The sequence below is a fragment of the Sturnira hondurensis genome, unplaced genomic scaffold (genome assembly GCF_014824575.4).
Source record: "Sturnira hondurensis isolate 20B ecotype Veracruz unplaced genomic scaffold, ASM1482457v3 Scaffold0006496, whole genome shotgun sequence".
In the NCBI taxonomy this organism is placed as follows: Eukaryota; Metazoa; Chordata; class Mammalia; order Chiroptera; family Phyllostomidae; genus Sturnira; species Sturnira hondurensis.
The window spans coordinates 18862932-18877851 of NW_028079127.1; the positions used below are offsets into that span (position 1 = coordinate 18862932).

General features: G+C 39.7%; 1 protein-coding gene across 6 annotated transcripts in view; it reads right to left on the reverse strand.

Annotated features, from left to right (window-relative positions):
* Positions 1-14920, reverse strand: part of DOCK3 (dedicator of cytokinesis 3) — a 301329-nt gene that overhangs the window by 146963 nt on the left and 139446 nt on the right. For all 6 annotated transcript variants that reach the window (XM_037049608.1, XM_037049606.1, XM_037049605.1 and 3 more), the window contains exon 7: positions 5853-5937. In XM_037049608.1, the coding sequence (XP_036905503.1) occupies positions 5853-5937 (85 nt within the window). The remainder of the gene's footprint in view (positions 1-5852; positions 5938-14920) is intronic.

Genomic DNA, 14920 nt, shown 5'->3' on the forward strand with positions numbered 1-14920 from the left:
ATGCAAATATAGGTAATATGCAAATATTCTGCCATTTTATATAAAGGACATGAGCACCCACATATTCTGGTATTTGCGTAGGATCCTGAAACCAATTTCCTGTGGGTACCAGGGGACAACTGTATGATAAAAACAGGCCTCCACCAGCTGGGGAAACCATCACATAGAATGTGTACGCACAAAAGAAAAGTTCACACATAAAAGAGGCTACAAAAAGCTTCTTAAAAGTCAAGCTTTCTGGGGTTTACTGACCCATGTCCACCAGGAAGCTTACTAGCCTAAAATGCTTTCCACTGCTTTATTTTACATTTGGGGGCTGCACTAAGGCATTCTTCTGAAGTGGACTTACTAACTCTTAAAAATGACTACCAATCTTAAAATATGAATGTTCAATTATAATTATATATGGAAGTTTACACAGCTAACTTCAGTGTAAAACATCGGTGCTGACAATAAGAAATGTTATTCTCGAGTTCAGAGGCATCAAAACTGGGGAGGACTTTTCAGCCAAGTCTGAGAGCACAGCACATGGCAGTCAGAGAAAGGCATGGAAGCTGGCATTTGGGAGCATCTTTCACGACACCGTTAAGGAAAATCACTGCCCTGATGCTGGGCAGCCTTCAGCTGGCCAGCTGACACTTGCCTCGGCAGAGCCATCATCACCTGCAGTACAGCTGTAATTATTATGTTTCCACGTTTGCTAACCAACTCTAGACTTTGCCCTCTCTGGGAGCAAAATACCCATCTTAACCATCCTTATATCCCGAGTGCCTAAGAAGGTACATCAAAAATACAAATTAATTTAAAATGCATGGACTACTTTACTGGTTCTGCCAAATTTCTCCCCCACAGAGAAGCCATTGACAGCTTGTCAGCTCTTGGACATCTCTGGTCTATTTAGTCCACACAAGTCTACCAATTTAAGGGAAAAAACTGTAGCTATTCAACTGAAAAACACAATTAATTCTCTATGTACATTGAGAATTGTGTTATGTATTGTGGGTGTTACAAGGAAATACAAGACATCGCGTCAGGATTACCAATGATGCTTGATCATTAGTAAATAATGTAATCAACTGATTTAAGTCCAAAACTGGAAGTATAAACATTGGTCTACTACATATATAAATCAGCACTACAACGTAACAGACTAACACAGTTCCCAACGCATGCTATCGTCGAAGGGTAACAATGTAGTAGGAGGTTATAATGCGACTTTTCTGCTAGGTCTTCCACAATTTAGAAGCTCTCATATTATGTAATCTTCAAGTTCTCACTTTTCCCAGAGTCATGGCTAATTAAGATTAACACAAATACTTCATTGTTGCCCTTTGAAATGCTTTCTAGTTTAGGTAGCACCAATTCTTCACTATTGAAAGTGTAGTTAGACCTGCAATCATGTGGAAGCAAGAACAGAGGAGTGTTAGGGCTTCCTTTGGCTCTTGTCATAAAGAAAATCCACCTGTGTATTTAAAGAGATTGAATCAATCATTATCATTCAACATTGTGTAGGGGCTTGAATTTTTTATGAGAAACAAAATGCACTAAATGCAAACTTAAGGTATAGTCCTATCCATAAAGGTTTTCTTGCAAAATAAGTGGCAAGGAGTATTATTATAATCAGAGAGTTTCATATTCCAGTGATAAATTTTAATGTCAATGCAAAAATTCTCAAAGGTTATTCCTTTGAAACTTGTTGATAAATTCAAGATTTAACCAAAACATTTACTATGCATTTACTGTATGCAATTTAACATAAAAGTAACTGGTTTTCAATGAATTTATGGAACGGACTCTCAGAATCAGTTTTTCTTTATCATATCTAATTCTTTCCATCAAAAACAAATGCATACAATAAAAAAACAGAAAAATAAGCATGAAATGAAATAAAGTATAAAGGAACTTGTACCTTAGGCCTCTATCTTTTTTTAATCCTCACCTGACATGCTTGTTGATTTTAGAGAGAGGGAGAGAGAGAAAGAGAAAGAGGGAGAGGAACATGGGTTGGTTGCCTCTCACATGCACCCCAACCAAGGAAGCAAACTGAAACCTAGGTATGTGCCCTGACGGGAATCAACCGGTGTCCAAGACGAAGCTCCAACCCAGGGAGCCACACTGGCCAGGGCCCTTAGGCCTTTTGGAGAAACCAACATTCTGAATTAACATGGAGACTATTAGGCTAAGTGAAATAAGCCAGTTGGTGAAAGACAAATACCATGTGACATCACTTATAGGAGGAATCTAATGAACAAAATAATGTAATGAGCAAAATAGAACCAGAGGCATAGAATCATGGAATGGACTGACAGCTGCAAGAGAGGAGGACTGTTTGAAAGAAGGAGAAGGGATTAGTCAAAGAACATACATGAAGGACCCATGGACATAAACAATGGTGTGGGGAATGACTATGGAAGTAGGGAGCAGGTAGGGTGAAGGAAGGGGAAGGGGGGGAACTGGGACAACTGTAATAGCATAAACAATAAAAATAAATTAATTAATATTTATTAAAAGTAATATAAACACACAATTTTCAAAATACATAGGCTTAAAAAGCTCACAATAAATTGTCAGTCCTCTGTTCACCCTATCCTGTACCCCAAAGATAAAGTACTTTCAACTCGTTGCTGTGTTTTTTCCTAAAATTTACCAAATATTTCTAAATGCCTTACCTACATTGCTTTCTCTTTATCCAATTTTAGATTTCCCTACTGGCCTTTTATTATGAAAGTTGAAGATTACTGCATTTGTTATATCATTTCATACTGTACTCTTAATATCTCACAAGTTTTGGTCAAAACTTGTTCATACTATTGTAACATTTGAATATCATTTACTACTGAGCCAAGTAGTGTACTTCAATTACATTTTCTTTCTTCTATTGCTTTCTACTTTTGTATCGGAAATAACTTAGTTTTATTTACAAACTACAAGGCCTTTTCCTATGCCCTCCAACAGCTCGAAAAAACAGCTTTCAGCAGCATTCTCCACGTGCTGAGACTCCCAGACACTCTGCGAAGTGGTCTTCCGCCCGCAGATGCCCCTCCCAACTGCGTTCTGCTCTCGCCGGGACCAGTTACTCTCTAGGCCTGTTTGATGCCCAACTGCCATGCTAGGCCCCCTCAGACGTTAACCTGAGAATTCTGTGCACCTCTCAACTGGGTCAGAATTCCTTTCTTGGATGGCACATAGTAACATCTTTTGGTTTCATCCTCATGTTAAATAATTTAATCTTGAGTAGTTTCCTCAAAAGAGTTTTCACAGAGATTTTTTTTTAGACATTGAGTGACCAAAATTTTCTTCACTTGATTTTCCCACTTGATTGATAATATGACTCAGTAAATACAAAATTCTAGGTTGGATTTTCTCCCCCTCAGAATTAAAAGGGAATTCTTCATTATTGCTAGTTTTCAGTGTTGCTTTTAGGAAGACAAACGCCATTCTTACAACAAGTCCTCAGTAGGTGACCTATTTTTCTCTCAGAAGGCTTTCAGCTTTGTGAGCTGAAATTTCACAGTTAAGTGTTAAATACTTGTTTGATTCTTTCAATCTAGAGGCTCGTATCTATGTTCTGGGAAAGATTTTCCCCAGCTTTACGAGATATAATTAACATACGACATAGTATAAACTTAAGGTGTGCAATGTGATGATCTGATACACATATATGTTGTAAAATGAGTACTGACCACAATAAGGTTAATATAGCCTTCAGTTAACATGATTACTTTGTTGCTGTTGTGAGAAGATTGCAGATACACTCCTTTAAGAACTTCCAAGTACATAATACACTATTGTTAACTATCATCACTATGTAGTACATTAGATCCTCAGAACTTAATCCTCTTAAAACTATCCAAGTTTGTGCCCTGGCTGGTGTGGCTCAGTGGATTGAACACGGGCCTGCAAACCAAAAGATTGCCGGTTCGATTCCCAGTCAGGGCACATGTCTGGGTTGTGGGCCAGGTCCCAGTGGGGGGAGTGCATGAGAGGCAACCGCTCAAAGATGCTTCTCACCCTCTCTTTCTCACTCCCTTCCCTGTCTAAAAATAAATAAATAAAATCTTTCAAAAATATATTTTTAAAAAACTATCAAAGTTTGTGCTCAGTGACCAATACCTCTTCACTCCCTTCATCCTCAGCCCCTGGCAATCACCACTCTACTCTCTGTTTCTATGAATTCAGCACTTTTAGATTCCACATATTAGATCATAAAGTATTTGTCATTCTCCAGCTGATTTATTTCACTTAGCATAGTCCTCTTAAGGTTCGTCCATATTGTCACAAACAACACGACGTCCTTCTTTCTTATAGCAGAATAATGTTCCATCATATATATATATATACACACCACATTTTCTTTAGTCGTTCACCCACCAGGGGACACTTGGGTTGTCTCCGTGGTGTGGCTACTGTGAAGTCTGCTGCCGTGAACACGGGAGCGCAGCGTCTGGCTGAGGCCCTGATCTCAACTCGTTTGGATATACACCCAGAAGTGGGGCTGCTGCAGCACACGGTAGTTATGTTTTTGGTTTTCTGAGTTATCTCCATAGAGTTTTTCTTAGTGGCTATGCACATTTACATCCCCACCAGCAGCACCAAGACTTCTTTTTTCTCCACATCCCTGCCACCGTTAACACCTTGTCTTTTTGATAACAGGCATTCTGGGTGTAAGGTAATATCTCACTGTGGCTTTGATTTGCATTTCCTCAAGATCAGTGGTATTGAACACCTTTTCATTTTCTTAAAAAGAAACTTGTAATTTTTCTAAAACTTGTAATTCTCACCAATATATATTCCTTAAATATGTAAATATTTCTCCGAGTTTTACCCAATCCCTTAGCCTAAGTTTAACAGTCACCTGAGGTTTCTGGTGTTTGTTCTACTTTAAAATTTTGTACCTTTCTTTTAAATGCTTCTTCTCAGCCAGCCTGTAAAAGGTAAACTTGGTCATTAGTCAACTCCATACCTTTGTATAATAACCAATAGATAGCTCAGGATTTAACAGGTTATATCTCTCTTAGAAATACTGATACATTATTTTCAGGTTTAAGCACTACATTAGTCAATAATTGGCTCTCTTCAGCATCAACAAGAGGAAAAATTTATTTTTTATTTATTTTTTAAAAATATTTTATTAATTTATTTTTAGAGAGAGGGGAAAGGAGCAAGAGAGTGGGAAACATCGATGTGTGCTTGCCTCTCATGGGCCCCCAACTGGGGACCTGGCCTGCAACCCAGGCATGTGCCCTGACCAGGAATCGAACTGGCAACCCTTTTGTCCACAGTCCAGCACTCAATACATTGAGCTACACCAGCCAGGGCAAAAAAATAAATTTTTAAAAGACTTTATTTATTTATTTTTACAATGAGATTTTTTTTAAAGATTTTATTTATTTATTTTTAGAGAAAGGGAGGGAGAAAGACAGGGAGAGAAACATCAATGTTTGGTTGCCTCTCATGCATCCCCCAACTGGGGACCTGGTCCACAACCCAGGCATGTGCCCTGAACTAGGAATTTAACTGGTGACCTTTCACTTTGCAAAATGATGCTCAACCAACTGATCTGCACTGGTCAGGGCAGAGACAAACTTTTAGTAACTGGTGCAGACTGAAGGAGCTCTGTTCACCAGCAAAACCAACAGAGAAATGCCCCATAGACATTACAGTAAGCCCAGCACTCTACAATGCAATTCCATTTAGAAAAGCAAGTGTGATATACTGTCAGAATGAGGAAAACTCCTTAATTATACTGGAACAAAGACAACGAAACAATTTCAGCAACATTATTTCACAATGTAATTAGAAAAATATAAAGGAGAAAAACGAGGTGTACGGGAACAAGCTAGATTTCTTACCATTTTATAGAGATCTGAGACACTAATCTGGTCCGAATCCACTACTTCAAAGTCCTTTCGAGGCACCAGGTCCAGGCCCAAATGCCTAGTAAAGAGAAAGACCACAATCAACATGCCATGTCCTCAGATTACTCATCTTTCTTTATGTGCCTGAAAGCCCATACCTACCATGACATTGTGGACTGAGGTTCGGACACTGCCGCAAGTGGGACATGCCCTTATCCAATAACACTTAACTGTGCCCAACTTCAGATAAATGAGTAAGACTAGGGATTCCTTGTGATGGTAAGAAGGATGCATTTGATATCATGTTGTTAATGGATTGATTGAGTTTACTAAGGATGGGTTTTCTACAGATCATTAGTAAGTCATATTTATTTTTTTATTTCTCCCCATCTTGCAAGTATGCTCAAGGTCCAGTCATGTATTACTACCATAAAAAGTTATCCAGGATCCAAGCAGATGTGTAATTCAAAATCCAACCCATAAAAAATTACCCACTGAAAATATTAAATTTAGAGAAATGTATTTTTTTGGTTGAGCTTGATCTCATTTCCAATTTACTTAATACTGACATTGGTTATAGTAAAGACATCACTACATATTAGCCGATATCTCAGGAAACTTTAGATAGATGTTTAACCAAGGAGTCCTACTACTAAAGGACAGAATACTTAGAAGACCTGGTATAACTTGGGCAGAAAGGAAGAAGCACTGGTGATTAATGACTGACTGGGAGGCAGTATGAGGCAGGGAGTCACTCTGGACACAGAACTCTCGGGCTCGAACATGGTACATAATCCTGGTCAACAAATGTTAACCCCTTTCTTCCTCTCTAGAGAAGCAGCTCTGAATCTGGAGTTCCGTGGGCCTGTGGGCCCCTGAAACTGCATGCAACAGTGTGTGCACATGTTCTTTCACAGATTTTCTCTGAGGACAGGGTCTATAACTCTCATCAGGGCTTGAGATGTTCTGCGACCACGCTACTCCAAAAGAAAGGCCATTAATCACTGCATCGGGCAAGAGTATTCCATAGATGAGAAAAGAAGACTACGTATTTTTTTCAACTATACTATCAACTACTTTCATTTTTTAAAAAATCTTACTGTAATTTTTTCCATCATCATTTAGTCCCCTCATATCTTCCTCACCCCCACAATCACCACACTGTCATTCATGCCCTTAAGTACTTTTTCTCAATTCCTTCACCCCCCAACCCTCCCCCACTTAGCTTTCATCCTGCTCTCTATCTATGAGTGTTTCTATTTTTGCTTGTTAGTTCAGTTTGTTAATTAGATTCTACATATGAGTGAAATCATATAGTATTTGTCTTTTTCTGATTGGCTTATTTAACGTAATATAATATTCTCCAGGTCCATCCATATTGTGGCAAAGAATAAAACTTTCTTTCTTCTTTCTCTTTTTTTTTTTACAGCTGAGTATTATTACATTGTATAAATGTCCTACAGTTGCTTTATACACTCATCTACTGATGGACGCCTGGGCTGCTTCCATACCTTGGCGACTGTAAATAACGGCGCGATGAATGCAGGGGTGCTCATACTCTTTCACATTAGTGTTTGGGTTCTTTCAGATACATTCCCAGAAGTGGGGTCACTGGGTCAAAAGGCAGATGCATTTTTAATTTTCTGAGGTATCTATCTGTATACTGCTTCCCACAGTGGTGGCATCAATCTGCATTCCCACCGACACTGCAAAAGAGCTCCCCTTTCTCCACATCCGGGCCAGCACTTATTCGTTGATTTATTGATAGCAGCCATTCAGATGGGTGTGACATGTTATTTCATTGTGGCTTTAATTTCTACTTTTCTTTTAAAAAAATTTTTAAATTTATTTATCTTTAGAGGGGAAGGGAAGGAGAGAGGGAGAGAAATATCAATGTATGGTTGCCTCTTGTGTGTCCCCCGCTGGGAACTGGCCTGCAACCAAGGCATGCACCGTGACTGGGAATTGAACCGTGATTCTCTGGTTCACAGGCCTGCGCTCAATCCACTGAGCTACACCAGCCAGGGCTAATTTCTATTTCTTCTAATGATTAGTACTAAATGACACTATAAGGCCATAGTAATCAAAACAGCATGGTATTGGCATAAAAACAGACACACAGATCAATGGAACAGAACAGAGAGTCCAGAAATAAACCCAAGCTTTTATGGTCAATTAATATTCAACAGAGGAAGCAAGCACATGCAATGAGCTAAAGATAGTTTATTGATAAAGTGGTATTGGGAAAATTGGGCAGATATGTGCAGAAAGATTAAATGAAACCACCTTCTTAAACCATACACAAAAATAAATTCAGAGTGGATGAAAGAATTAAATGTTAGACCCAAAACCATAAATCTCCTAGGAGAAAACATGGGCAGCAAAATCTCGAATTTAGCATGTAGCAATATTCTATCAGATATATCTCCCTAGGCAAGGAAAACAAAAGAGACCACATCAAACAAAAAAGTTTCTCAGCAAGGAAAACATCAACAAAATAAAAAGACAACCCACAGAATGGGAGAACATATTCACCAATGCATCTGATAAGGGGTTAATATCCAAAATTTACAAAGAACTTACAAAACTCAACACCAAAAAACCCCAAACACTCCAATTAAATAACAGGCAAAGGACCTGAATTGACACTTCTCCAAAGAGGACATATAGATGGCCAATAGACATATGAAAAGATGAGCTACTTTTAGAATATGCTGGCAAAACTAACTCTGTAGGCTCTTTCTGTATATAAAATTTCTACTTAAAATAAACCCATGAGAACATCTAAAATGCAGGTTTTATTTATAATTTACACCCTATTTGTAAAAAATATGAAAAGGTGAATGAAATGAAAAGATTATTAAAATAAAAATGAAAAAATCAAACCTATATGAAGAAGGGAGAAGCCAACATGTTGACTGCATAGGCTTCTATGATGACTATGACTAAGAATTAAAATGCGGACATGCACTTTCTAGAAGGCAAGGAAAAGGGAAAAACGTATTTTCTATTAAAGGATAAAAACTCAGTCTTTTCTATTAACTATTGTAACTTGCATTAACCTGTAACAGAAGAGCCTCAGTTTTTAAAAGGAAATAATTTGGGGGGTACTAAATCCTAAAAAAAAGAAACCTCACAACCCTGCATGGTAAGAAGATCAGTAATACACTGCTGGCCTTAACTATGACAGTCTACAGTTTAATGATAAAATTATGCCATTGAATCTGATTATTGATGTTAATGTACTTAGAGCTTTAAGAAATTTTAGCCCTGGCTGGTGTAGCTCGGTGGATTGAGTGAGGGCCTGTGAACCAGATGATCGTGGTTCGATTCCCAGTCAGGGCACATGCCTGGGTTGCAGGCCAGTTCCCAGCAGGGGATGCACGAAAAGCAACCATACATTGATGTTTCTCTTCCTCTCTCCTTCCCTTCCCCTCTAAAGATACATAAAATCTTTTTTAAAAAAAGAAATTTTATCTTTCTAACACTAGAATCCTGTCTTTTTATATCAAAGAAATACGCCTCTTATTCAATCACCTCTTATTACTTATTTTTAATTTTTCTGAAACCATTCTGGGCCTCTGGCCCTCACAATGACAGCCGTGAAGGCAGTAAAGGGCCATGGAGAGCAGGAGAGCAGGAGAGCTGGAGCACACCCTTTCCACCTCCCTTGTCAGAAAGCACAATTTCCATTACAAAGAAAGCTTTTCAGATATGGTCTTAAATATTTAAAATACTTTTACATGCATGCAGAAAAAATGCAAAAAAGACCACAAGATGATATTAGTATTTGTACTAGGAAAGTGGGATTATACAGTGATCATTTAAAACATTTTCTGGGGGGTGGGACGGGATGGGAGTAATAGACAGAAAACTGTACTTGAAAAATAATTAAATAAAAAAATTGAAAAAAAAAACGAAAAAAAACACATTTTCTAAATTTTCTTACTCATGCTATTGAAATCTTTTTAAATATGAGACAAAAATTTTTAAGCACTAAAGGTCACAAAATACATGACGGTCTACATATTAAAATTAAGTAACAAAAAGACTATGTAAACAACCCAATCAAACGAGGTGTTTTCAATGTAATGGCTTAAGGAAAAAAAACCCAGATGGAGCGAAGTCCACAAGGCGGGGACGAGTGTGCGGGCTGTGTCAGTGCGCACACACAGTAATGGGCCTGTCTGGAGACTGGGACCCATGGAAATCCTGTCTTAGCACTATGACACGCTTACCTTGCTTGTCCATTCAACTGCCCCCCACGTACCCATCCACCCCCTCACAGACCTTTCGGGCACCTGACCAATACTGCTGAATACCAGATACAGAGCAGTTGTCAGTTGAGCAAACGGTTTCCATCAGGCCAGCTGGTCCCTGAGAGCAGTGTTTTCCCTCTCCTTTAGTTACTGGGTCATAGTACCTTTTAAACTCTCGATTTCATTAGGAAATAAAAAATGGTTCACAGGTATCTGATAAATGAGAAGGCAAGTTCCTTCCACTAAGATTGCACTCAGTGGAGGAAGAGTAGTTTCTAAAAGCTGAACTGGAGGACTGTCCTCACGGGAAGAAGGCAGAGAGGCTGCACAGTGAGAAGCAAGACACGTTCACTACAAATCTCCCTCTGACGAAGAGGTTCATGGCTGTTTCCTTCTACAGTTTAAGAATAATGAACAGTAAGTGCAGGGAACGGTAAACTTAGTCCTTTCTCTATCTCCACAGCAAAGGGAGGCAGTGCAGCCAAGCGATTAGGAGCACTGGCTCTGAGGTTATTGTCTGGTTTTTATCTTGGCTTTTCCACCAAGCCGCACTGTCTTATCGATGTATTATCACAGGTTGTTGTCAGAATTATCCATGTAAAGCCCTCCGCACACTGCCTGGCATTGTGATTTGCTATTGCTGTTATAATTATTATCTTTATGTGCTTCACCATCAGCCAATATATGGCTTAAAATATAACAGAGACATAGTGTCTGAATAAGACTCAACGAGATGGACACAAGCAGGAGACGCACATCTGCATATATCTACACAGAGATGTATAGAGGGCTGAGTTTTCAGAAATGGTCCTACTAATTGCTTAGGTGAACAGTCTTCAAAAAATATGCAGTTTCTCTCACTACCTATCATTGATCACTCACTCATTCACTCATTCCAGTAATTCAACAAATATTTACTAGCACCTAACCTGTGCCAGGCTCATGCTGAACTTGGGGACACAGCAGTGAATAAGACACACAGTCCTGGTTCTATATTCTTTTAGGTGCCCTCTCTAAGGGCCCTGAATCTCTACATCAAATTCTTTGAATTTTACATTTGTTTTGAATGTTCTATCTTCAATTTTGTCTTCTATTGTGTCTTTTTTTCTGGGGTTCCTCATCTGAACCACAGAACACAGAAACCAATTTGAAGTTAATTAATTACATATAATAAATGTTTTAAGGCATTAGGACTTAGTTCTTCCTCAGAATTAAGACTGGAGATGGTAGGATTTCTTGTGAGCTGTGCCACTTTCTAATACAGTATAGATAGCATACTATAGGATTTCATTAACTCTACTAATGAAAACATGGTGTATTTATAGAGCAATAAAATATAATAAGGTATAATTAATTATAGCTACCCTTTCCTGAATACTTACTTGGGACGTGCGTCATCTGCAAGTACTATGGGAAGCAGACAGTGTCAGACCCATTTTATAATTGAGGAAGTTGAAGTGGAGAGAGGTTAACTCAGCGGCTCATTAAGGGACAGAGGCAGGCTTGCCTAAAGCTGGGTCTGTCTTACTCTGAACTACGGTATTTCCATTATACCTGCTGTCTTTCAACTAATGACCCTGATAGTTAACTACTAACAGCTACAAGTGATTGTAATTGGTTCAGTCATAATACTTCGAGGGATGATTTTTTTAATTGATTATGCCATTACAGTTGTCCCATTCCCCCCTTCACTCCCCTCCACCCTGCACACCCCTCCCCCACCATTCCCTCCCTTTCGTTCATGTCCATGTGTCACAAGTTCTTTAGATTCTGTATTTCCCATAGTATTCCTGCCCTCCCCCATTTTTTTCTACCTACTATCTATGCTACTTATTCTCTGTATCTTCTCCCCTCTTCTCCTCCTTCCACTCCCCTGTTGCTAACCCTCCATGTGTCCTTCTTTTCTATGGTTCTGCTCCTGATCTAGCTGTCCTCTTGGTTTGCTTTTGTTTTAGGTGTGGTTGTTAATACTTGTGAGTTTCCCGTTCTCTCACTGTTCATATTTTTCATCTTCTTTTTCTTAGATAAGTCCCTTTAACATTTCATATAATAAGGGCTTGGTGATGATGAACTCCTTGAATTTGACCTTATCTGAGAAGCACTTTATCTGCCCTTCCATTCTAAATGAAAGCTTTGTTGCATAGAGCAGTCTTGGCTGTAGGTCTTTGAATTTCATGACTTGGAATACTTCCTTCCAGCTTCTTCTTGCCTGTGAGGTCTCTTTTGAGAAATCAGCTGACAGTCTGATGGGAACTCCTTTGTAGGTACCTGTCCCTTCATCTCTTGCTGCTTCTAGGATTCTCTCCTTCATTTTAATCATGGCTAATGTAATGATGATGTGCCTTGGTGTGTTCCTTCTTGGGTCCAACTTCTTTGGCACTCTCTGAGCTTCCTGGATTTCCTGGAAGTCTACTTCCTTTGCCAGACTGGGGAAGTTCTCCTTTATTATTTATTCAAATAAGTTTTCCACTCGTGGCTGTTCCTCTTCCCCTTCTGGTACCCCTATAATTTGGATGTTGGAATGTTTAAAGATGTCCTGGAGGTTCCTAAGCCTCTCATTTGTTGAATTCTTGTTTCTTCCTTCTTTTCTATTTGGTTGTTTCTTTCTTCCTTCTGGTCCACTCCCTTGATTTGAGTCCCGGTTTCCTTTCCATCACTATTGGTTTCCTGTGCATTTCCCTTCATTTCAATCAGTTTAGCCTTCATATGTTCCTCTAATTTGTGTCTAAAATCAACCAGTTCTGTGAGCATCCTGATCATCAGTATTTTGAACTGTGCATCTGAAAGGTTGGCTCTTTCTTGGTCACTTAGAATTATAGGCTCTGGAGCTTTGAGCGGTTTTTGAGTCATAATGTTTGGTCTGTTCGCACCTGTTATGTATGAGGGGCAGAGCCTTAGGTGTTCACCAGGGCCAGGCGACCCAGTTGCTGGGTTGTGACGCTCTATGTGGGGGTGGGGTCAGAGAGGGAAAGAAATTGGAGCTTTGCTCTGCTCCGTTCTCTCTCAGATTTCTGTCCCCTCTGCGGCTTCCCACAAGCAAATTGGGCCCCTCTGGCACTGGTTCCTGGCTGTGTGGGCCCGTGTACTCTCCAGGACCCTGTGGGTCTCTCCAACAAAATCTCTGTAAGCCTGGGAGCTTCTCCCGGCCCCTCAACCCTGAGAAAGTCTTTCCAGTTGGTGCTTTCAGGCTCTAATTCCCGTCGCTGGGGCCCTAGCCTGAGCTGTCTGTCTCACTGTTCGATCCTTCGCTTGGTTTATCAGTCTGGCTGAGTGGTTCCTTGTTGTCGGACTTCCGTACAGTTCAATTTTCACTGTTTTGGCTGTGTTTTTGTTTCTAAAACTTCACTGTCTTTAAATTTAGTTGTGGGAGGGGGCACAGTGTTTCCACCTACGCCTCCATCTTGGCCGGAAGTCCTTCAAGGGATAATTTTTGTGTCAATACATCAATCCAGAAAGTAACAAATACCAACTGGTAAATGAGCGACCACCAGGCATAAAAACAAACCCAGTGTATTACTCAGATTCGTGCATGTACTGCCTGCCAAGTGCAGGCGCTGTGCTGTGCTGTGCTAAGTGTAGGGTACAGTGAGAGCAAAGAATGTATGTGTGTTAGTCATTAAAACATGACAACCTGACAGAAGAATTCCGACACAAGCACACTTTAAACACAACTACCCCAGATTTCTGGAGTAGAGCAAGACACTGACTGTTGGATACAACCTCCTGTCTCAAGAGAATTCTAAGAAGTCACTGGAAACATGTGCTAAAATCAGATTTCCTGAAGCTGGAAAGTATCACCATGTCCTTAAAGGTAAGCTGAGTCACACACTTCTCGGATTCTCAGCTAAAAACCTCCCCAGAGGAAACTTGTTAGTGGTGGGCAGGTGGCAGTATTTTCTGCAAACTACGACTCACACTACTGCCCAACTCACTCGCACTACTGCCCGACTCACTCTCACTACTGCACGACTCCCACTACTGCTCGTATTTCTTCCTCCAAGGCAACTCCCTTAGTGAGGAACATAAACTAAGCAAGAAAAAGGGGAGCTGGGTGGGTTGGGATCTATGAGANCAGCTAAAAACCTCCCCAGAGGAAACTTGTTAGTGGTGGGCAGGTGGCAGTATTTTCTGCAAACTACGACTCACACTACTGCCCAACTCACTCGCACTACTGTCTGACTCACTCACACTACTGCCCGACTCACTCGCACTACTGCCCGACTCACTCACTACTGCACGACTCCCACTACTGCTCGTATTTCTTCCTCCAAGGCAACTCCCTTAGTGAGGAACATAAACTAAGCAAGAAAAAGGGGAGCTGGGTGGGTTGGGATCTATGAGAGTCTGTGAGAGAAGGCAGAAAAAGAGAGGTGGAGGAGGGAGAGAATATAAAAGAGGGAGAGATACAACGAAAAACTACCAATTATATATTTATTGGTGATTTGTCTTAAACACAAAAATCACAGTGAAAAGATAGCAATTATTTCATTTGACAGTTATAATCCATAGAAATAGCATTCTAATTCAACAAGAGCTTATAAAATGCTTACATTTTATTCAAATCTGAACTTTCTACCTGAAGAACAAACACAAAAACTCTATAAATCATTCTAAGAATAACATATTTCTGAGATAGGTTTTTCTAAGGCAAAAATTAATTAGGTGGCTGGCCCTGGACGAATGTGATTTTAACTTGGCTGTGCTGTAGGTACTGCAGTGATGAAATTAAGAGACTGAGAAGAAACTTTTATAAACATCTTTAGGGAGATGTTGGAAAATACTACATTGACACATTAAAATTAC